Source organism: Propithecus coquereli, unplaced genomic scaffold, assembly GCF_000956105.1.
Source record: "Propithecus coquereli isolate 6110/MARCELLA unplaced genomic scaffold, Pcoq_1.0 Scaffold362, whole genome shotgun sequence".
NCBI classification, from domain to species: Eukaryota; Metazoa; Chordata; class Mammalia; order Primates; family Indriidae; genus Propithecus; species Propithecus coquereli.
This window is the reverse complement of record NW_012149308.1, coordinates 978,176-1,000,690: the sequence shown is the minus strand read 5'-3', so window position 1 is coordinate 1,000,690 and position 22,515 is coordinate 978,176. Positions and strand designations below refer to the sequence as shown.

Genomic DNA, 22,515 nt, shown 5'->3' with positions numbered 1-22,515 from the left:
GGCTCAGGGCCTCCCCACAGCTCCACCTTGCCTCCTAACGGGTGGCACGTTTCCAGGACATGGAAATATCTACACAGTGGATGCCCTCGCTGGGCTTCCATCCCAAAGCAATGGTATAGTAGACTTCCCTTTACTTTTGCATAGAAAATAAATTTTAAAGGAGTCTGATTCTTAAGGCAAAAAAGATACCACTGTGTACTACTTTGGGCCTTGATTTAATCTAAAGGAAACTATTAATATTATGTGTTAGATAATTGAACCATTAAACCAACTAGAAAATCAAAGAAAGGAGTTGAGTTTCTGTGAGAACTGTTACAGAATTTTCCATTGCTAGGAGCATTGCATTCTTTTGCATTTATAACAGCCCATCCCACCAGCTGGCTCACTGGCAGATTCATTGGGCAGCCCCTTGAGGTGGCTGTCTCCTTCTGGGTGGTCTCACTGAACCCCACCAGCCTGGACTCTGAGCCCTGAGCTCCGGAATATTGATGGCTCCTCATCCCAGCGCGAACAGACTGCTCATGTTGTCCAAGTTCGCTCAGGACTGATTTTGTTTCAGAATTAAGGACTAGACTTCGGACAAGAACTGGCCTTCCCTCACGACACAGACCAGGGTCTGGAGCCTGCCAGGGCTGTTTTCTAAGCGTCATAAACCCAGATCTCCTATAAATGTATTCATTTTACTAGGTGTGATGTGGGTGTGTGGGTGGGGACGGGGCGGCGGCAGGGACTGGGTTACTTTCCAGCAACTACACGCTCATGTCCCTTATTCAGGTTGCTCCTTTTCCGGTACTGAGACGTCTGGCAAAACAAAATTAGCAATGGGAGGTAATTTGGAACCTGGAAGCAGAGCAAGGGAAAATAAATGACTTCAGGGGTATTTTACTTATTTCATCGCTGGGAATAACCATTCCTATTCTCCTAAGGGGCACGTTGCTCTGACAGTAGTAAATGCCAGGTGTTAATCAGCTAGGTGTTATCACTTTCTGATGAACACTACTAACTACACATTGTAAAAAATGACTCTGCAACTTTCTTTCTTCTAAACTCCACACTGATCTTTGGGTTTCTACTTGTCGTTACAACGTCCTTCTTTATTCAGTGCGTTTATGCTTGTGCGCTACGCACCGATTGTGGACACGATTTTACATTGACTGCATTTTGTGTTGGCTGCTTCCAGATGACAGCTGGGAAGGTTCATCAGTCACATCAATAGCATGTAGAGACCCCTGGGAAGGATTCCCGCAGATGGGGCCACCACTGGTCCATATGGCACCTGTGTGCAAGTTAGAAAAGGGGCCTTGTCCTCTGAGTGGCTACGGCCCCGGGCCAAGAGGTGGCATGCAGCTTGGATGTCATCCTCACTCATTTCCTCAGCCCAATGTGCTTGTGCAGGGCACCACCATCCATGGGGCCCTCCACAGGCAGCTGGAGACTAACGAAAGTGTGCCCGGCAAATGTGGATTGAGAAGCCACTCCGTGCCAGGCACCAGGCTGGGTACTAGAACACAAAGGTGGTCACACCACCAGCTCTGTCTCTGTGAGCTTGCAGGCCAGTAGGGGCCAGGGGAGCTGGTCCAGGAGCTGGAGGGCAGCCACAGGAGTGGCGGCGGCAAAAGCATGGTGCCTTTGAGGACCTGCAGGTGGTTCGGAAGGACTCCAGTGCAGAGGGGGAAGGGACACCTCCACGTGGAGGCAGGAGCTGGCCCATGGGTGGGAGGAGGACAGAGCCAGGCTGTCTTGTGACACGGACACCTTGTCCGCTTTCTGTTCTTTGCATCGAATATTTCTCATTCTAGATCTTCATGGTCTTTCTTGACACTACTTATATTTCAAATGGTTTTAATGTGCTGATTATTGTAAAAGTAATCTTGTGCATTACAAAACAACCAGGATTCTGTAGAAAGAAGAAAATATTTATCTCTAATCCTACTACTCAAAGCTGCTTTCACACAATTATCCTATTGAATTATTTTGATTGCTAACGACATTTAATTCTGTTCATTTTATGCGCTTAAGGTTTTCTTAATGTTTACTACTACTGACAAAATTAAAATTTTACTAAATATATTAATAATATCACTGAATAATCCACAAGCAGAGAATGACGCGCTCATGATGTGATTTTCCCCCTTGGTGAAGGATAAGTGTTTTCTGTTTCCTTCGTTTGACTTACATTTCCTGGAGAAAAAAAAGTGGTCACTGACATTACTTACCCCCAACCAATGTTGTGATGAGTAAAAGCTCGAAGGCCAGCATGCAGTTTAGAAGAGAGAAAGTTGCAGACTAACTTATAGTGTGCAGCCAGCACTGCCCACCAGAAAACGCACTGACGCTTGTTTCGATGAGACAGAAGCCGCTATTGGATTCTGCTTTTAGAGGCCCTGAAAGGAGGGTTAGCAGGCTAGTCGTACACTTGGTTTTCCTCAGTGAATGGTGCCACCTTCTGGTCATTTTCTTGCACAGGCACACAGTTTGTAAACCCCTGGGGATGGGGTAGAAGAAACCTGACAGGGCTGTAGGCTGTTTGCGTTCGATACGGCCAAATGTAAGCGTGAGCTGCGACATTGCTGGTCGGCCAGAGCTGTGCACAAAGTAGGCAGGCCAGGCCTCCGGCGCCTGTTGCCTTGAGTGTGCTTGTGGGGAGAGCACTGCCGTGGGGCCAGGCCTGAATTCAAGTCCCACCTCTGCTGCTCTCAGCCACGCAGCCCTAGGCAGGCTTGGCCTCCAGGCCTCTGGATCCTGGCGCTTGCACAGAATCCGTCTGTAGCATGAGCTCCGTTTTGCAAATCCTCCACGCACTCCCCAGGGGAAGGTGCCATTGGCCTTTTGATCCTGTGACATTCTGACTTTGGGTTTTTCTCTCTTTGCCAGGTGGATGAAGAGTACAAGAACCCTCACACGGTGGACAGAGTTCCTCTGGGGAAGCTGCCCCATCTGTGGGGCCAGTCCTTGTACATCCTCAGCTCGCTGTTGGCAGAGGTAGGGGACTTGGTGGCCTCACAGGGTGGAAACCACCTGATTGGAGGTGCAAGGAGCCCCAGCAGAGCGAAGGGCTCTCGGCCAGGTGTGAGTGTGGCTGTCTTCCGCAGCTTCCTGCCTTTAAGATCAGCTGCACTGTGTTGGCTCCCAGGCTTGACTCCTGGCCTTGTGTGTCCACATTTACATTAAACTGCTACTGGGTCAGCTGCATGCCAAGCCCTCCCTAGCCCCTCCTGCCCACCTTCCTGGTCTGTGGCTAGAACCTGTTTGAGTTGATGGTCAGCAGCAGCTGGAAGCCTCTCGGCCAAGATTAGCACATGTGATCCTGAAAGAAACAGGATTTGGGAAACTACTAGATTGGCTTCCAGCTGCCTCTGCCTCAGTCCTAGGCACAGGAAGCAGGAGGACTACAGAGCTCTCTACAGGAAGAGGCAGCAGGCTGGATTTTTTTTTCTAAGACAGACTCTCTCTCTGTAGCCCTGGCTAGAGTACAGTGGCATCACCATAGCTCACAGCAACCTCAAACTCCTGGGCTGAAGCGATCCTCCCGCCTCAGTCTCCTGAGTAGTTGGGACTACAGGTGTGTACCACCCACGACACCCAGCTAATTTTTCTATTTTTTGGAGGTGGGGGGGGGTCTCACTCTTGCTCAGGCTGGTCTCAAGATCTTCCACCTCGACCTCCCTAGGGGCTCCCAGAGTACTAGGCGTGGGCTACTTTGCCTGGGGAGGGTATTATGTGGTGAATTTTGTGTCAGGTGTTACTTGCCCCCAGGCTTTGTTTTTAAAATGCAAATATTTTTGAGCTGCCTCAGAATGAATCCCCCAGTCCTAAGTGTGAGTGACTTTATCAGATGGGCTCATCCTTCCTCCTGGGGAGTGCTGTGGGGGAAATAGCCCAAGGAAGAGGGCAGGGCTCCCAGCCTCTAAGACTGGCCTACCCAGTGTGTTCTGCGGGGTTTTGGAATTGGGGGGGGGGGCGTTGGTTCGAATGCTGCAGGTTCCTGGTGTGCAAAAGACCAGGTTAGAGCTGTCACAGTGGATGCAGCCCATGGGAGCTATAGTTGCCGAGGTGGAGCAGCTGTTTCGTGGGTACCTCTAGTCTCCCCAGTTTCATGGTCATGTACTTGGAGTAGGGACTGTGTTTTATGCTTCTGTCTTTATTAGTAGGGAAAATGAATATATCTCCTTTGGAAAGCAACCCTGTCCCTGACTAGCTCTGTGACTTCGGTTAGGCCTCTTAACCTCTCTGGGCCTCAGTTTCCTCATCTGTAAAGTGAAGAGGTTGGACTTGGTCATCTCTGTGATACCTTCCAGCTCTGGTTTCTGTATCAGATGACAAAGGAGTAACTCTACTCCTCTGTGTCCTCCTCTCCAATGTAGAGGCCTTGTCTGGGCCCAGCATTAGGTCCATTTCCTGCTCAGAACTCCCAGAACACCTCAATCCCCTCTCTTGGGGCTGGGATTATTTTTTGACAGTGGGAGGAGATGCATATTCAAAGAGCACACTTTGTTGGGGTGGGGTGGGCCTTTGTGTTTCAGAATAGTCAGCTCTGGGCCAAGTCCGCACTCTGCACTTCTGCTATGCATGTTACCTCAGTTTCCCCACCTGAAAAATGGTGATGATGGTAGTGCCTGCCTGTTAGGTGGCCTACATGTGACAATGTATATACAGGGGCTCAGCACATAGTAAGAGCTCAGTATGTATTAGTGATCATTCTTTTCGCTCATACAAGATGATGGACTTGACTAGCCCTAGAGAGCTAAGGTGCCAAAAATGCAATACATTTATCAGTGGCAAACTACACTTATCTTTACCAAAAGGCCGAGAAGGGATTATCAGTGGCAATTTGAATGGTACACTCTGTTTCAGAGAAAATAAGAAATTGACTTGAAAAATGTAAAGAAAAAAAATACTGAATATTTTGAGCCCTAAAATATTTTATTTTCAAACTTAGGTTTAAGATGAAATTTTAGTTAATCAGTATTTCATAGTGTCAACGTTCCTCTTTCGTAGGGATTTCTTGCCGCTGGTGAAATTGATCCCTTAAATAGAAGATTTTCCACTTCGGTCAAACCCGATGTTGTGGTACAAGGTTTGTGAGCATGTTTACTATTCACATTTAACTTTGTAAAACCAATGTTATTTTTAATTCAGACTGTTTCCTGGTTTCTTATTTAATTAAAAAAATATGTACATGCATTGAGATGCCTTATATAACTGAGTAGCTCCCAAAGACAACTGTATTCTTCCCAAGCAGACTGACTTTCTACAAAGCAATTGTTTTCTTGAATCTAAACCTTGATTGCAACTGGGGCACAAATGATTCATTGAGCATCATTTTTCATAACCGTTATTCTTTGAAAAATAGAACCTGAGCCTGGCGAAAACTCAGAACCCAAACAAGGGTCGTTTATTCCTCCCTTGGAGTTCTGCTGTCTTTCCACCTTTCACCATTGTCCACCTCGCTGGCCCTTCTCTTTAGCTGGCTCCTCCTCCAGAGAGGTGGGAGGCTGGCCTGACCACATGACTCCACCTCGCTGTGCCTGGGGTCCTTAGGACTCGTGCCCCCTCACTGAGTCTTGTTGAGATGAACTGAGATTGCAGTGGGGAAAACTCTGTGCAGTGCCTGGCCTGTGCAAGTCCTCTTCCTCCCATCCCATCAGGGAGGACCTCCCGGCAGCTCCATAACATTTTGGATGCCTCATGGAGCACTCCTGCACACTTCTTAAGGACAAGGCCCATATCATTCTTGTAGCTTCTGTGTTGATTGGCACATAAGCCACATATGCTGAAAGCGGTGATTGAACAGATAAAGAGCGTTCCTCTGTGGCCACTGGCTCATTTCGCTGCACTTGCCCATGATGCAGTGAGATGAGCTACAGGTCATCTCCCAATCGATGCCGTGAGGCAGGCCCGCCACGAGACACACCTGACTTTCACAGCATTCTGATTAGGTCAAATGTGTGGTGATGATGATGATGATCATCATCATCTCCACCTTACACGTGAGGCTTAGAGGGTATCCTACTCACTCAAGGACCCACAGCTGACAGCTGCAGGTGCGAGCCCATTTCTGCCGTCCAGGTGGGCTGATCCAGCTGGCTGCATCATCCTTGCGCAGGGCATGTCCTGCTAAGTAGCCTCTTAAATCTACAAGACTGTTTTTCCAGCTGCAGGCTGGGATATGGTGGATCCTAACCAACATCTTTTTAATGTAATAGAATAGAACAAAGTAGAAATTTTTAGAGGGTCTGGCATGGAGTAAGAGAAGTACAGTCTCAGGAACTGATCCACGTTGCTCCCAGGTCTCCATCAACACCACTGCTCTGAAAGAGTTCCTCCTACGGAGAGTGGCCGCTGTGTGGTTTTGATAAATGTGGAGTTCTGCGTGGCATTGGAAGCCTCAGAAGAGAGGTGTTAAGGGAAGCCCTGGGCCAGCCCTGCATGGCTGATGTTCCCATTTGCAGGGGCCTGAGGGATTTTGTTTCATTCCTGGTTCAATTGTAACTGGCCAGTTAAGCATACAAGGCTTCCCTGGGGCTTGTTTGTGAAGATCAGATGAGATAATGGATGTTAAAATACTTTAAAAAGCTTCTCCTGCTATGTAAATATAAGGAAGTAATATTCAGCTCTCAATGGCATTTATATGTATTGTACATCCAGGCCCCCCCAGCACCTTAACAGCAGCGGAGCCTTTTTCCTCTGGCCTGAGCACTGCCCTGAGCCCCTCCCGTTCCCAGAAGGCAACTCTCCCTGTGGCCGTGCTCCCCTTCTCAAGTCCCTTCCCTGCACTCCTTCCCTGCTGGTAGGGGGGAAGACCAGCAGTACCAGTGCAGCAGGTGTGGCCCAGCTGATCCCTGACGTGGCCCCAGCTGACCTTCAGGTCCCAGGTCTCAGGCACTCTGAGCTCCTTGCCTGCTGGAGTGCCAGGTGCCCAGCCTCACCCGCTGGAGATGGGGCCCAGGCCAGCTCTGGGGCAGCTCTTCCCCACCAGTAGGGCCCTGGGCTGTGGTTCTGGATGGGCCAGACCGCTCCACGACCACCAATGTCCCACTTGCAGGCCCACTTTCCTTTCTCTGAAAGGAAAGATGTCTCCTCCTTTCTCTCCCGCAGTTGAAGCATCCCCTGCCAGCAGACTCCACTATATCACTCTTCTTTTCCCTGTCTTTCGGGAGCAGGGGCACAGGCTTCTCCTGGCGTCCCCCGAGCGAAGCTGTTTCTACGCCTGACCCTGTGTGAAAAGGACACAATACAGGTTTAGAATAAATGCAGACCCAGAGGGAGGCAAGACATTATTTGATATGTGGTGATTTGGCCTGGGACCTATTGAAGACAGTTTCTAGACGCCTCTTATCAGACTGTCTTGCACCTTGATGGCACTTGATAAATATACATTGTGAGTGTTGAGGGGTGGCAAGGACAGAGAGACCAGGAAGAGCAGCAGGATGAACACTGTCATTTCCAAAGCCAACCAGTGCATGGAAGAGCATGCTAACGTGTGTGTCATCAGGCAGAAGAGAGGGCAACAATTAACGCATAGCAATGTGCAGAGACAAAAGTTACAATCTAATGCAGATTCTCTGGTCTTCTCATTTCCAGTTACTGTTTTGGCAGAAAACAATCACATTAAGGAGTTGTTGGGGAAACATGGGATAAACGTGCAGAGTATCACAGACATTCATCCAATTCGAGTCCAGCCAGGCCGGATTCTTAGTCACATATATGCCAAGCTTGGTAGGTTTGGGGAAATATCGGGGCATGTGGGGCAAGGGCATCTTGGTTCTAGGTTTGGGGTCTGAGGGAGACTGTGATGTATGTAGGTTCTAAAGAATTGGGCAAAACACTAACGCAGCTGGTTCTGCCACTTCAGTGGGAGGAGAAATGGGCAAACAAGATGTTCTTCTCACGCCCGTTCAGTAGATACCACCACAGGTTGGCTGTACAATTGGCCAGATCTGTTGTAAAATAAGGAGCCACCTTTGAAAATTCACGGTTGGAAGAGCATATGTGTCTTGATAATGCTTCTAATTTGTATCTGTAGTATCAGAAAGTTTTCCTTTATACCATTTAAACAGGAGAAGGGTCTCTTTACCTTCTCTAGAATCTGACTGCTTAATATTATGGTTCAGTGCTAAATAATTTAAAAGTAAACATTAATATAGTCCTTTTCACCATCAAATTGATATTAACTGATCGACACATAAGTGCACGTATAAGAATAACATTTATTGGATGTCGGGCAGGGAGGAGGGGGGAGGAGGGGACGGGTATCTGCATACACAAAGAGTGCGATGTGCACCATCGGGGGATGGACACGCTTGAAGCTCGGACTTGGGGGGGGCAAGGGCAACATATGTAACCTAAACATCTGTACCCCCATAATATGCTGAAATAAAAAAAATGTATATATATAGTCCTTTTAATAGTTCCATACAGACTGAACCTTATGTATTCATATACATGCATGAAAACAAGGTGGGTGGGATTTGGTTTTATATTCAGCTTTGTCCCATTTTAAAGAAGGACGATGGTAGTAGAAAAACCAAACCCCAAAGTGGGTTTTCTAATGTAAAAATAAACCCAGCCTTAGCCTAAGTCACCCAGATTAGTTGTTACTACATTTCCTCTAACTCCAGTTTCTCTTTTATTTTTAAAATAGGTCGGAATAAGAATATGAAATTGAGTGGGCGACCGTATCGGCACATTGGCGTCCTTGGAACCTCTAAACTATATGTGATTAGGAACCAAGTGTTTACTTTTACACCACAGGTGAGAAGAGCATTCTTTTATTTATATTAAGTTCTCTTTGCTGCATAGTAAGCTTTTCTACTTTAAATGTGGCAGAATTCTGCGTACATAGGTTCGGATAGAGACGTAAAATGACACCCAGTACCTAGTGCAATTCTTCGCTCATAGCAGGTGCTCAAAATTTGGTTGAATCAAATTGAGTGTGCCATCACTTCCAGTTATGAATGCTAGTGAAATTCATACTGTTTTAGAAATTTGCTGGTGACTTGTCACTTGACTATAGCCCTTGTGCCCCTAATGGCAATAGTCCCCAACCCTGTGTAGGCTGTCGTCAGACCCTCTGTGTAACACACAGCGAGTCTGATTTTCAGGCCCCAGCCCCCTTACTGGGATGCTAAATATACTGATTATGGAACTGATTATGTTTCCAAAGAAAACTAGTCCCAAGGAAGCACATACCAAACGTTTTCCACCCATTTGGGCAGCTAGAAAGACCAACAGGGGATTGCTTTGGCAGCCCGGGTCACAGCCCTCACTTACCTGGACACACAGTTGGTCACGATATCTTGGGTCAGTAGCCCCAATCTGCTCACTGAAGTCCTGTGAGTTGTTTCCCTTAGTAACAAATTTCAGTCCAGAGCTGAGCATACACTATTCTAGAGGCCAGGAGAACAATATGATTTTCATCAACATCAGGCAACGGTGCCTTTAGTTGACATTAACCAAGCCATCAATCAGGTAAACAGAGTCTGCACGTCTCACCTGCTCTCAGTGCCCCTGCTCAGAAAGTATCTTCAAACCCAGTAGCCCTGGAAGGAGTAGGAATTAAGGAATTATTGATTTGCTTTCAGAGACAGCAGCGCTGGGCAAGATGCTTAAATCCCCATCTGTGGAGCTGAATATAGATTTAGCAGCACACCTTTCCCTTCTGCACTAAGATAGTGACAGCTCCTGGGCGGGCGACAGACTAATTTGTCTGATCTCGAGGAGAGCAGCCCCATGACTGGGCAACTTAAAGGCAGCACTGAGCCTCTTCCCTGGCAATAAAACTCCAGGATTAGTGCTGTCCTGAGTGACAGCTGGTGTTTCAGGTAAACAAAGAGCAGACTCTCACCTGGCCTGGCCTGCCTTTCAGTTCACTGACCAGCATCACTTCTACCTGGCCCTGGACAATGAGATGATCGTGGAGATGCTGAGGATCGAGCTGGCCTACCTGTGCACCTGCTGGCGGATGACCGGCAGACCCACGCTCACCTTCCCCATCACGCACACCATGCTGGGTAATGCCGGGACTTTGATCGGGCCGATTCCTGCCACGGTGGTGGTTTGGGCCCTTTTCTAAATGTTTAAAATGGCTCCTTTGGACAGAGTTAAGGACTGAAGGGGGTTCTTAGCAGTTTGGTTTCTTATCTTGGGAATCTTCTTTGCCACAAGCATTTTAATTAGATTGTGTTGATAAACACATTTCAGTGTATGCCAGGAAAAAAAAGTATTCCCAGACTAAGTAAACTAATTCATCTTTTTTTTTTCCTTAGCAAATGATGGCTCAGACATTCATCCTGCCATTCTTTCTACAATCAGAAAACTAGAGGATGGATATTTTGGAGGAGCTAGGTAATTTGTGATTTTTTTTTTTAAGTAAGAGTAGCACTGACCCTTCTTAAAGTCTTTCATTGCCCGTCTCCCATTTATCACATCAGTTGCTGAACAGAGAAGCTTGGACTTTTAGAGTAAAAGGAGGTTAAGACTTATGTAATCCAGTCTCCCTTGTGAAACTTGACTTATCTCTAAAATAGCATTTGGTTGATGTCTTTTAAGCTTTTATAGGCGCCAGCAGGCCTCGGGCATAGAGAGGTGAACATACCAAGTCCCTCTGAAGTCACATTCTTGGAGTGCATGTGTGGAATGCTGTGTGTGTTTCTGTTAAAAGGCATAGAAGAAAATACCCAGTGCCTGGGATCTAGCAGGTGCCCAATAAACACTCCTTGCATTGACTTGAGTGTGCTGTCACCTTAAGAATAATTCACAGAACTTGACAAATTCCTTAGTGGCCCTCAGAGCAGAGCATCTGAATGGGCCTGCATAGATCACTGTCCCCTCGCTATCAGCGGAACATGCTCCCTTCCTGTTTACAGGCCCAAAGTAGGACAGATGTGCCCAGGTATTATGCTTAAGCATCTTGCGCAATGGGGGCTCACCCTCCAGGAAACCCCCTTCCCTGTTTGTAGCCTTTGACTGTCACAAGGCAGAGGATTGCTCTACAGTACCTATGCCCTCATTGCCCTGAATCTCCTGGGATTTGCCAGAAGGGCCCCGAGAGAACCTCACTGTGTAGCCTGGCCCCAGTGTGGCCTTTCCAGGGCTTGCAGAAGCTTCCATTTGGTCTCTGATGGAATACCAGTTGCTAAAAGTGTTTGGGAGTGGAAGTTGCCTTTTCTTCTCACAGCCTCCCACCCCAGGGACCCCGCTACCAAAGGAAAGTCACTATCATTTTTAAAAATTGAAGTAAAATGCAGATAACATAACACCACCATCCTAACCATTTCTAAGTGTACAGTTCAGTAGTGTTAAGTACATTTACATTGTTATGCACGTAATCTCCAGAACTCTTCTCATCTTGCAAAAGTAAAACTCCCTATCCATTTAATAACTCCCCATTTCCCCCTCTCCCCAAGCCCTGGCAACCACCATCCTTTCTGTGTCTATGAGTGTAACTACGACAGATAGCTCATATAAGTAGAATCATGCAATATTAATCAATTTGTGACTGGCTCATTTTACCTAGCATAATGTCCTCAAGGTTAATGGCTATATTTCTCACTCTGACCTAAGTGATGTACGGTGCCCGCTGAGGTCACTGCCTCCACCCACAGAATGTGCTGTGGATTTTGCTGTACATTTGAAGTGACCCTCAATCCAAGCTTTTCCTGGCCTTTCTCTCTCGGGAACATCAGCCAGATTGTCCCCAACGGTTTGCCATGTACACGTCCAGGGCTGGTGCCACTACTGCAATCTGCATCCACTTTTGTACATTTTCCCTCCAGTTTGGATAAGTTACCACCTGGCATGTGGCATTGTAATGGAGAGAAAATACCGCAGGCCTGTAATTAACCATTTTGCAAAATAAATTCTTTCACTGAAATTTAATTATTGTGAAAAGGATATTGTCTGCAGTTAATTGAGCACTCGCAGTATGTTCTATGTGCTGTCTCATGTAATCTTCACTTTATGACATGGGCTGTATTCCCACTTGATGGACAAGGAACTGCAGACTCAGAGAGCCAGGGGCACAGAGGAACAGGTGCAGAAGCTCTGTGTGACTGCCAGACCCAGCCTCTAACCCGCGGGCTGAGCTGGAGGAGGGTTCCCGGGCGGGGGCAGGAGGGCCTCCTGCAGATAGAGCATGGCAGGCGCCACGGAAGAGACGGGAATGCCTGGACTCCTTCTCCTACTCAGTTCTTGATCATTAAGATCTTTATAATTCTTAAATTATATTATAAAATTAATATAGTTATAATTAATTATAACATACATATTATACAATTATAACTACATTAATAAATTTTGTTATAAAGATTATATTGCAAAGATAATTACGTTCTTGTTAATTAAGGTTGACTCCCATTTTTACTTTTCCTCCAGTTAAAAGATTTTTAAAAAGCTGAACTCGTCCTGCATGCTGGACTCTACCCCTTGGATCCACATGGGGTAGCTCGCTGTTCATCAAAGGCCTCTTTGAGCTACCGCCTCTCTGCCTCAGAGCTCTCTTTAGCCTAATAAACCTGACTCCCTTCACCTTCATCACAGAAGAACTTTGCATTGCCTTTACCCACTCCAGCCCACCTAGTCCTTTTCCCCAACCCCAGGGCTGGCAGGAGTTTTTACTCAATTGCAGGAAGGCTTTCCCTCAGGCCATCTGTCTGCTGTAGCCTCTGTGAATTCCTTTGCTTTGCCACCACCAGCTCCTTAACTGTATTTCTCAGCTCAGCCTTTTAACCTAAGTCACAATCTGATACCCATAGCTCCCAGGGAGGGATCCTGTTGTTTTCTGCTTCCTAGCTCACATTTCAAGAACGTTTCTTTCTGTGGAAATCCTCCCAGCATCTGGGCGTGGACCTGCAGAACCGGGAGGCTGCTGCCTCTGCAGCAGATGCCGGGCTGCCACTAGCTTCCGGTTTTCAGTGGCACTGTGCCCAGCCTAATGTCATAGGGCCATGCGGGGCATCTGCCTCAGGCTGGGGATGGCCTGCCCATCGAATTTCTTCTAGAAAACTTGCCTCTTCCATCCTAACGCCCCTGTCCTGTATGATTGCACTTTGCGCTAGGGAGTCATAATGGCGACAGCACGCCCAGAGAACTGCTGCTTCTCGTCCAGTCGTTTTAGGGTGAAAAACAAACAAAGAACCAAAGACAGGGGTTGGTTCTGATTAAAAGTGGTTTGCTCAACATATTTTGTAAAACTTTTGGTTGTTTCAGTAAAATAGATTTGTATTTGTGTTGGGTTTGGGAGTACAAAATCAGCATGATTTATATGGCTTTTAATATGCTATGTGCTTTCACTTCATACTTGCTATTGAATTTTTGTTTAATTCTTGGCTGACTACTTCTATGGAGCAATCTGCAGAGTAATATATTTATTGATTCTGGCAGAAGCACCACCTGGTTGTTGAAAAGTCTCTCAGTGATTCATAGCGGAAGTTTGTCCACACTCTACCTGTATCCCTAACATATTGTCTCCTTGGCAGAGTGAAATTAGGGAACCTTTCGGAATTTCTCACCACGTCATTCTACACATATCTGACCTTCCTGGATCCAGACTGTGATGAGAAGTTGTTTGATGACACCAGCGAAGGGAACTTCAGTCCTGACAGCTATTCAGATCAGGGAGGATATTTGGAAGACACCGACAGTCAAGGTACGGGTTGGAATGATTTTGTAGGCGGTTCACTGAATTTATTTAAACCTTAGCATTGTGAGAAAATTGCCCTAAGACCTAAGCACAGAAAATGATGGATAATTAAACTAAAAGCAAACAGAAAAAGAAGAGGCTTTCTGAAACTTGCTCATCTTAAAATGACTAAAATGCCAGTTTAAAAACCTAAACTGCAAATGATGCCCTTGAAAGTGGGACTTTTTTAAACCTAGAAGAGCCTCAGGAACAGGGACTTTTCACAAAATACATTTTGAAGACGGGAACACACCGCTTGAATTTTCAAAGGAGTGGCAGAGCGATCTAGCTTTGGTTGGGTATGAATGACGAAACCCTATGTATGTGACATTTCTCAGTCCAAACAAGGTTTGGAAGTGAAATGACCTGTTTTTTACTTTTGGATAGTAGTTGAGGTTAGGGCGGGCAGTTCCATAAAGCTTAGCTCACTCATGACAAATTAACACAAAAAGACTAGACCTTGTCTTATATGTTATTCAGTTCATCTTGGGATGATATGATGTGGACACTATCTTGACTTGGATTTTCTTTTCCTGGGATGAAGTTTTTCCAAACAGTAAATTAACATACACATACATTATCTCTATAAATCTCTTTACTCTTTGGGGGTGGGTGGGGTGCAAATGTGAATATCTAGATGTTGTCTTCCACTAAGTCTATGCAGTGACACCTGCTACGTACTGCTAGTCACTATTATGCAGTTAAGATATTTCTGCAGCTTGTTTTCATTGGCTCTTTTGCTTGCTTGTCCAATTACAGAAAGCCAAGACGAACTTGACCAGTATATCAACCACCTTCTGCAAAGCACATCCTTGAGGTGCTATCTGCCCCCTCTTTGTAAGAAGACAGAAGACAGGCTTATCTTCAGTGCCATCCACTCTACCCGAGACATACTTTCTGTGATGGCAAAAGCAAAGGGTTTGGACGTTCCATGTATGTTATTAATGCTTTTCTGCCTATTAAAATACCTTCTTTTATCAAGGAAATGCCTGGACATAATTAAAAGCCAAAGAATCCTAGAAGACAACAAAACGAGGCCCCCCTTTTACTTAGAGGCAGCTGCTTTCAACTCTTTTAGCTATTTCTTCTGGCATTTATATATCTATATTTTTTAAAATAATACATGTACACTGCTGTCTTTGGATGTATCAACTTGATTCAGTACCTTTTGACTTTCTATTAAATATTTTGTGGGTTAGCATTTGACTGTCTTAAATCACCAGTCCTCTGCTTAATCCCCCCTAACCCACCAAGGGAGTTGTATTAAAGTTTAATTAAATCAATATTCATTCTTGGTATTATTATATGTATGCCAATATTATTTCCAACTCAGCATTATAGTATGCTGTGATTATATCACCATTTTTACTCTTTGTTTTTTCTAAAGTTAAAGTTCCTCTGGCTTTTCATTTGCTTTGCTTCCTTTTTACATCTTCCAATGGCCTCACCATACAAATTTCCACAAGGTCAGTCATATCAGTGAATCCCTCGATTCCACTACTTTTCTTAAAGTCCACGAGTCTCCTTCTGTCTGGGCCGATTGCGCTCTAGGCCTGTTACATACCTGTTATCCTGGGAATTTCTTTGGCTCATCTTTAGCTGGATTTCCTGTTTCTTGAATCTGGTGTCTTCCCCTTTCTTGATATTATTTCTTTATTTGGGTAGAGCACATTCTAGAATAGTTTTAATAGGTTAAAAAAAAATGGTGTGATGGAAAAGAGGGCATGGTGGTGACAGCCCTCAACTTGCATGTTTCCAAAGTTGTCTTCCCCTCTGCCTTGGTTGCCCTCCATGTCTGGGATTCACTTTTTACCCTGAGATCTTCCTTCACCATCACTCTGGATGGTGTCTTGACTCGTCTCCTGTGTTGGCTCTCCTGTTTTCTGTATCTCAACTCTTCCTCTTTCTTGTTTCACTCCCTTATTTTAGTGGCAGACATCCAGTAGTTTCTTGAGAAACAATGCATGGTGGGTAAAAATTGTTAAAACTTTACAAGTCTGAAAATATCTAGAAATATTCTATACCCATTTGAGAGTTTAGCTGAGTATAGAATTCTAGACTGAAAATACATTTTTCTTCTGATTTTCAAAATCAAGACTTCATTGTCATCTTGTTATCAGTGTTGCTGTTGAGAAATTAAACCCATTCTGATTTTTGATCCTCCAAAAATAAACTCTTTTTCTCTTTGAAAGTGTTTAGGATCTTCTCTGCTCTCAGGTTCTGATATTTCTGTGATGTGCCTTAATCTGAGCATGTTTTCATTCGTTGTGTTAGGTAATCAGTGGGCCTTTCCAATATGGAAATTTATGTTTTTCAGTCCTGTAAAGTTTTCCTGAAAAATTTCTTGATTCATTTCCTTCCCTACATTTTCTCTGTTCTGTCTTTCTGGTATTTCTATGATTCCAAAGTTGGCTTCCTGGAGAAGTCTTTGTCATTTCTCTTCTCTTTTCCATTTCTCTATCTGTTCTGAGGGCAATTGCCTCAACTTTTTGTTCTACTTCCTTAATTGAGTTTTTTCACTTTTGCTATCATGGTTTAAATCTTTGTTCCCCAAATTGCATCTGTTCTTGTTTCATGCATGCAATGTAATTTATTATTCTAAGAATATTAATGACAGAGCTTTTTGTTTGTATTTATATTTTCTTTTCTCTGAATGGTTTCCATTTCCCCCAAGTCACTTTTTCCTGTTTGTTTAGGTTTTTATCTTCCCCTTAAGAGTCCTTCCTTCAATGCCTGGTGCTCCTTGGTTATCTGATCATGCACAAGCATCTCCAAGCCAATGTGGGGGAGGGCTTATTGACTTATTGGGCCTGTATAGGTGTAGGCTGGTCAGATTTCCCAGAGATACTCTACAATCTCCTACTTGAAGGGCACGGGTCTGGTTGCCTAGAGCTATATAGTTACTTAATTCCCCTAAGGAATGTATCCAGGCCTTCAGATGTGCTGGTCAGTGCTCCCCTCCCCACTAAGACCCTCCCCCTTTTACCCTCTTCAAAGAGACACTCTGTCTTCTGTCAAAGTGAGCAAGGCAGTCACCAAGCTGTGTGCAGTTGAAGAGGGCATCTAGGGGGCTCACTGCTTCTCAAACAGCTTTTCCCCAGTCTTCCTTATTTTGGACACCTGCTTTGAATCCCCAGGTACAACAAGTTCCTGAGACTTCTGAGGACTCTCTGATGTAAATCTGACTGGTTCTTGGATTTCTCCACTGCAGACTTGGGCTTTGGTCGCCTTGTGTCTGCTAAATCAGTTATCTTTCATCCATCAACTTTCCCATTTTCAAAGTTTTGTTACTAGCATCTTCTCTCCTGCCTTTCCCTATTCTTGAGGACTTGTCTTTTTCTATAATATATACAGTCATACAACGTGTAACAACATTTCAGTCAATGACAGACCACATAGATAATAGTGGTCCCCTGCAATTATAATAGAGCCGAAAAGTTCTCATCACCTAGTGATGTCATAGCTGCCATGACATCGTAGCACAACGCACTCATTACGTTTGTGGTGATGCAGGTGTAAAAAGGTATAAACAAACATACTGCACTGCCAGTTATAGAAAAGGCCAACACGTACAATTATGTACAGTGCATAATACTTGGTAAAGACAATAAATGACTATGTTAAGGGTTTATGGATTTACTATACTATACTTTTTATCGTTATTTTAGAGTATACTCCTTCTACTTATAAAAAAAAAGTTAACTATAAAACAGCCTCAGGCAGGTCCTTCAGGAGTATTCCAGAAGAAGCATTGTTATCATAGGAGATGACAGCTCTGTGTGTGTTATTGCCCCAAAGACCTTCCAGTGGGACAAGATGTGGAGGTGGAAGACAGTGATATTCATGATCCTGACCCTGTGTAGGCCTAGGCCAATGTGTGTGTTTGTGCCTTTATTTCTAACAAAAAGTTTAGAAAGTAAAAAATAAAAATTTTTAAAAATAGAAAAAAAGCTTATAAAATAAGGATATAAAAAAGAAAATATTTTTATACAGCTGTACAATGTGTTTGTGTTTTAAGCTGTGTTATTACAAAAGAGTCAAAAAGTTCAAAAAAATTTTAAAGTAAAGCTATAGTAAGCTAAGGTTAATTTATTATTGGAGAAAGAAAAATACTTAAGTTTTTTGGATAAATTTAGTGTGGCCTAAGTGTCTAGCATTTATAAAGTCTACAGCAGTGTACAGTAATGTTCTAGGCCTTCACGTTCACTCACCACTCACTCACTCACACATCCAGAGCAACTTCCAGTTCTGCAAATTCCATTTGTGGTAAGTGCCCTACACAGGTGTACTGTTTGTTAATCTTTTATACTGTATCTTTACTGTACCTTTTCTATGTTTAAGTATGTTTAGATACACAAACACTCACCATCGTGTTACAGTTGCCTACAGTATTCAGTACGGTAACACGCTGTGCAGGTTTGTAGCCTAGAAGCAATAGACTATACCATCTAGCCTAGGCGTGTGGCAGGCTGTACCATCTAGGTTTGGTAAGTACACTCCACGATGTTCGCACAACGCTGAAATTGCCCAACAGCGCATTTCTCAGCACAAATCCTGTCATTAAGTGATACATGACTGTATACATTTTCTGCAGTGTTAGTGGGGGATTGGGAGAAAGTAAAATTACAATGTGTATTCAATTCACTAGTATAACCCGGAGGTTTATAAATACCTTTTAAATATGTATCATCTTTACCTTGAAAGCTTTCTATTCTCCTGAGATGATACCATACAACCTAGAAGACAGAGATGGCTTAATGAAGAAATATTGCTAATGATAATATCCAAAGGCAGTTAAAAAACAAGCCCTAACCCCTGGCAGGGCTGTCCAGTACTGGACAGGAAGCCCAGTGACCTTAGACAAATGGTCTACCCTCTCCAGCTCTCAGTGTCCTCATCTGAAAGAAAAAAGAGGTCGGGCTCAATCACTTCTAAGGCTCTTTCCAGTCCTAAGATGCTATGTAATTTTCCCTCAATTCCAGGAGGGAAAAGTAAAATTCAGCTCTCAAAGCACAATCCATTCCCTGCTCATTTCTTGTTCCCCGATTTAGCACATGATGCGGCTATATGATGAGTTCTTGCTGAAATTAAACTAAAGAAGTTATCATTCCTTCAACTGGTTTGTGTTAAATAAGGAGTAGCCACGTACTTCTCAAAAGGACTGTTTTATTGCTTCTTCTCCTCAGAGAGCTCTCTTTGTTCTTTTGTTCTGCAGTTGTTCCCATGACTTTGCCAAATAATGCTCTAAGTGTCCACCGTAAATCACTGAATCTTGTTGACTCTCCTCAGCCACTCCTAAAAAAGGTAGATTATTTGGAATAGCTTTTTTGTTTGTTTGTTTTAAGTATAATGTTCTACAATTCTGGGTTGGTCCCAAGAACTCTTTTAAATGGTGGAACTCAAAAGAAGCAGAGAATATTCCTTGATATCCAGGACCTTTAGGTTTGGAAGCTTTGGGTTTTGATTTGGACCCACCTAGTTGTCTAGGATCTGATGTGCATCAGTACGTACAATGAATTTGATGCAAACCTTTATACTCTGCCTGTAGGAGAAGGCTACTGCCTTTCTGCCCACTTACCAGAATCTATGTAGCACCAGAGGAAATAAACCAGCTCACCATCCAGCCCTGTCCTGTCTGCCAGACAGCCAAGGTGGGACTACTTGCAGAACAGGGCTCAGGACTCCTTATTCCTAATGTCTTAATGTAATTTTAAAAACCCGTAAAGGATTCCTCAGGAGAATAGAATCTCACGGTGTTCCTCATTGATTTCCATAATCTGTTATTTTACCCAGAAGTCTTCCCTGATTTTATCCCACCTGAATAGAAAGACTCAGTGCCTGGTGGAGACTATTTTAACCTAACTTCAATTTTAGGTTGTTTGAAACATACTTTTTGTGTTCGCTTTGCTTTCAAAAAATATTTTATTAAAATCTAACGTATATACAGAAAGGTACATAAAGCATAGAGCTCAATGAATTGTCACTGAGCCAATATACCCAGTAAATGGCCACCCTCTGTGCCCCCTCCCTGGCTTTTCCTCCCCCTTCAATCCAAAGATAACTGCTGCCATGATTCCTAACACCAGGGGTTAGTTTTGCCTGTTTTTGAACCTTGCATAAATAAAACTCGCACGTATTTTAGCCCGTTCAGTCCAGTTTCTTGCAAATGTTGACCAGCACAGTGATTCACTGATCAAAAATAGTCAAAGCCTATAAATAAAAAGGGACAAAAGAGTCACTGAGAAACGGAAGCACAGCACAGCGACAGAGTTCCAAGACCAGGTTGGTGTTTCACTTCTTGATCTTCTGAAAGTTCCCACGCTCAGCTGCTCTCCATGCTTCTCTGCTTTTGTGTGGCCAGCCTCCCGAAGATGACTTCCAATGGCCCAGAGACGACGATGGTGAAGTGGACTGTGAGAAGCTGGTTGAGCAGCTAAAAGATTGTTCGAACCTGCAGGACCAAGCAGACATTCTGTACATTCTTTACGTCATAAAGTAAGTGTCTTTGTCCACTCGGGCAGCTATAACAAAATACTATAAACTGGGTGCGTTATGCACTACAGAAATTCATTTCTCACAGTTCTGGAAGCTGGGAGGTTCATGATCAAGGCAAAATCAGCGTCTGGTGAGGGCAGGACCCACTTTCTCATAGATGGTGCGTTCTCCATGTGTCCTTACATGGTGGAGGAGGCGAGGAAACTCCGTGGGGTCCCTTTTGTAGGGTCACTACTCTCATTTGGGGGAGGGGGCTCCACCCCATGACCTAATCACCTCCCAAAGGCCCCACCTCCTGATATCATCACCTTGGAGGTTAGGATTTCAGCATATGAACTAGGGGAAAACATTTAGACCATAGCAGTGAGTTTATGGTCTTCAACTAAACTCAGTTGAGTTTTCTCAGTGTCATTCAGCCTTTTTCCTAGTCCTCTTGGCCTTCTGGCTAGCCCGGGTCATGATTATGTTCCCCCACATTACCCAGGTTCACCATGAATCAGACTTCCAGCCCCTTCTCTGGCTACTGATGCTGGTCTCCCAGGACTAGAAGTCCGAGTGAGGCCAGGATCCCACAATGTCCTGATGTTAGGCTTCTGTTTCAAAAGACACAGGGACGCTTCGGTAGGACTTAACCCTGTTGGTGAGATGGAGGTGCTGGGAGTGCCCGAGCACTCGGCAGAATGTGCAGCGATTCATTCTTCTCCCAGCCTTTAAACATTCCGGGCCATATGTCTGGATTTTTCTACCTCTTGACAGGGGTCCCAGCTGGGACACAAATCTCTCTGGACAGCATGGGGTCACCGTTCACAACCTTCTCAGCGAGCTCTACGGGAAGGCCGGCTTGAACCAGGAATGGGGCTTAATTCGATATATCTCGGGACTGCTCAGGAAGAAAGTGGAGGTCCTGGCCGAGGTCAGAGCGACTGTGCCGTTGCCCTTTGTCCTCTCTAGCCCCTTGCCCTCTTCCTCTTCCACTTCCAATCTTCCAGGTACAAAGGCTCGAGGCAAGCACTATTTGTAAAGGAGACCCATTCTTTAATCCAGAGATGGAGCAGGCCCTCCCTCCTGCCGACCTGCTACTCTGGGAAAGCGAGCAGAGGCAGGGAAATTCAAATGGATTAGTTTTGTTCTTTCTTAGCTACAGAAAAAGCCTTGCCAAGAAATCGAATGAAAATGCTCTCTGGCCTGGCATCCTCTTAAACAGAGTTCTCTTTTTTCTGCACATCCACGGTATGATGATCATTAATATTTATAACTCTGAGGCCCTGCAAAATCCAGAACCACTTTCTAAGACATTTGAGTTCAGTGTTACAATGGTAAGGTGATGGTATTTATTATATGTGAATAATGGAGAAAGTGGTAATTTAGGACTATAATATGGTCATTAACTCTTACCATCAGTGTCTTAGGACTCATTCCTGCCTTGTTGAGTATCAGGGAGTCCATTGTGTTTGCTACAGTGGATGGGCATTAAATGCCTGCTAATGGGCCCTGCAGAGCCAGGCCTGGGGCCACACATTGGGGATGCTGAGACCATGGGGACTTAGTCCAGAGTCTAAGCATGAATTTTTCAAATAAAGAGAAATGTGAGTCATAAAGTTTGTAAAGATAAATTTATGATCTTACTGGCAGTGCCCCTCCCAGTCATCTTTGCCAATCTCTCTTGCACTCACCCTCCTCCCAAATGTGTAGGCCTGCACAGACCTGCTGTCACACCAGAAGCAGCTCACGGTGGGCCTGCCACCCGAGCCCCGGGAGAAGACGATCTCTGCGTAAGTCCTTGGCCCCAGGGACCTCAGGTTTGTTGGGGGAGCCGTGGGGAAGACATCAGTGCTCTCTACCATTCAGGAGGAGGGGCTTTGTAAAGACACTCTGTCACATGGGTGCTTCTAGCACAGAAAATAGGGATCTTCCATGGAGGGCAAGGAGGCACTGCCACGGCACCTCACCTTGTTTGTGACCTGATGCTCCTTCCTAGACCCCTTCCCCCGGAGGAGCTCACACAACTCATCTACGAGGCCAGCGGGCAGGACATCAGCATCGCCGTCCTCACACAGGTCAGTGGCTGGCATGGGGCGTGCCGGCCACGGCCTTCCTTGGAGGGACAGGGGACCTCTCAGCCACCCCTGGGTCTCTGAAACCACGTCTCCATGTGTCTGCGTCAGGAGATTGTGGTTTACCTGGCCATGTACGTCAGGGCCCAGCCCAGCCTCTTCGTGGAGATGCTCAGACTGCGGATCGGACTGATCATTCAGGTGATGGCCACCGAGTTGGCGCGGAGCCTCAACTGCTCAGGTGAGATGCGGCGGCTCCAGCCACGGCCGCGCAGAGGGGAAGCC

The 22,515-nt window shown here is 45.1% G+C and overlaps 1 protein-coding gene across 4 annotated transcripts in view; it reads left to right on the top strand.

The window, feature by feature from the left end:
* The window catches only part of PHKA2 (phosphorylase kinase, alpha 2 (liver)), a 78,769-nt gene that overhangs the window by 43,732 nt on the left and 12,522 nt on the right, over positions 1 to 22,515 (top strand). For all 4 annotated transcript variants that reach the window (XR_001137787.1, XM_012651707.1, XM_012651706.1 and 1 more), the window contains exons 12-25: positions 2,875 to 2,982; positions 4,999 to 5,077; positions 7,585 to 7,719; positions 8,645 to 8,754; positions 9,869 to 10,013; positions 10,269 to 10,347; positions 13,479 to 13,648; positions 14,441 to 14,614; positions 18,897 to 18,985; positions 20,043 to 20,176; positions 20,933 to 21,089; positions 21,869 to 21,948; positions 22,155 to 22,233; positions 22,342 to 22,471. Coding sequence is in view for 3 of the 4 variants with exons in the window: in XM_012651707.1 (XP_012507161.1) it covers positions 2,875 to 2,982; positions 4,999 to 5,077; positions 7,585 to 7,719; positions 8,645 to 8,754; positions 9,869 to 10,013; positions 10,269 to 10,347; positions 13,479 to 13,648; positions 14,441 to 14,614; positions 18,897 to 18,985; positions 20,043 to 20,176; positions 20,933 to 21,089; positions 21,869 to 21,948; positions 22,155 to 22,233; positions 22,342 to 22,471 (1,669 nt within the window). In the remaining variant the exon portion in view is untranslated. The remainder of the gene's footprint in view (positions 1 to 2,874; positions 2,983 to 4,998; positions 5,078 to 7,584; positions 7,720 to 8,644; positions 8,755 to 9,868; positions 10,014 to 10,268; positions 10,348 to 13,478; positions 13,649 to 14,440; positions 14,615 to 18,896; positions 18,986 to 20,042; positions 20,177 to 20,932; positions 21,090 to 21,868; positions 21,949 to 22,154; positions 22,234 to 22,341; positions 22,472 to 22,515) is intronic.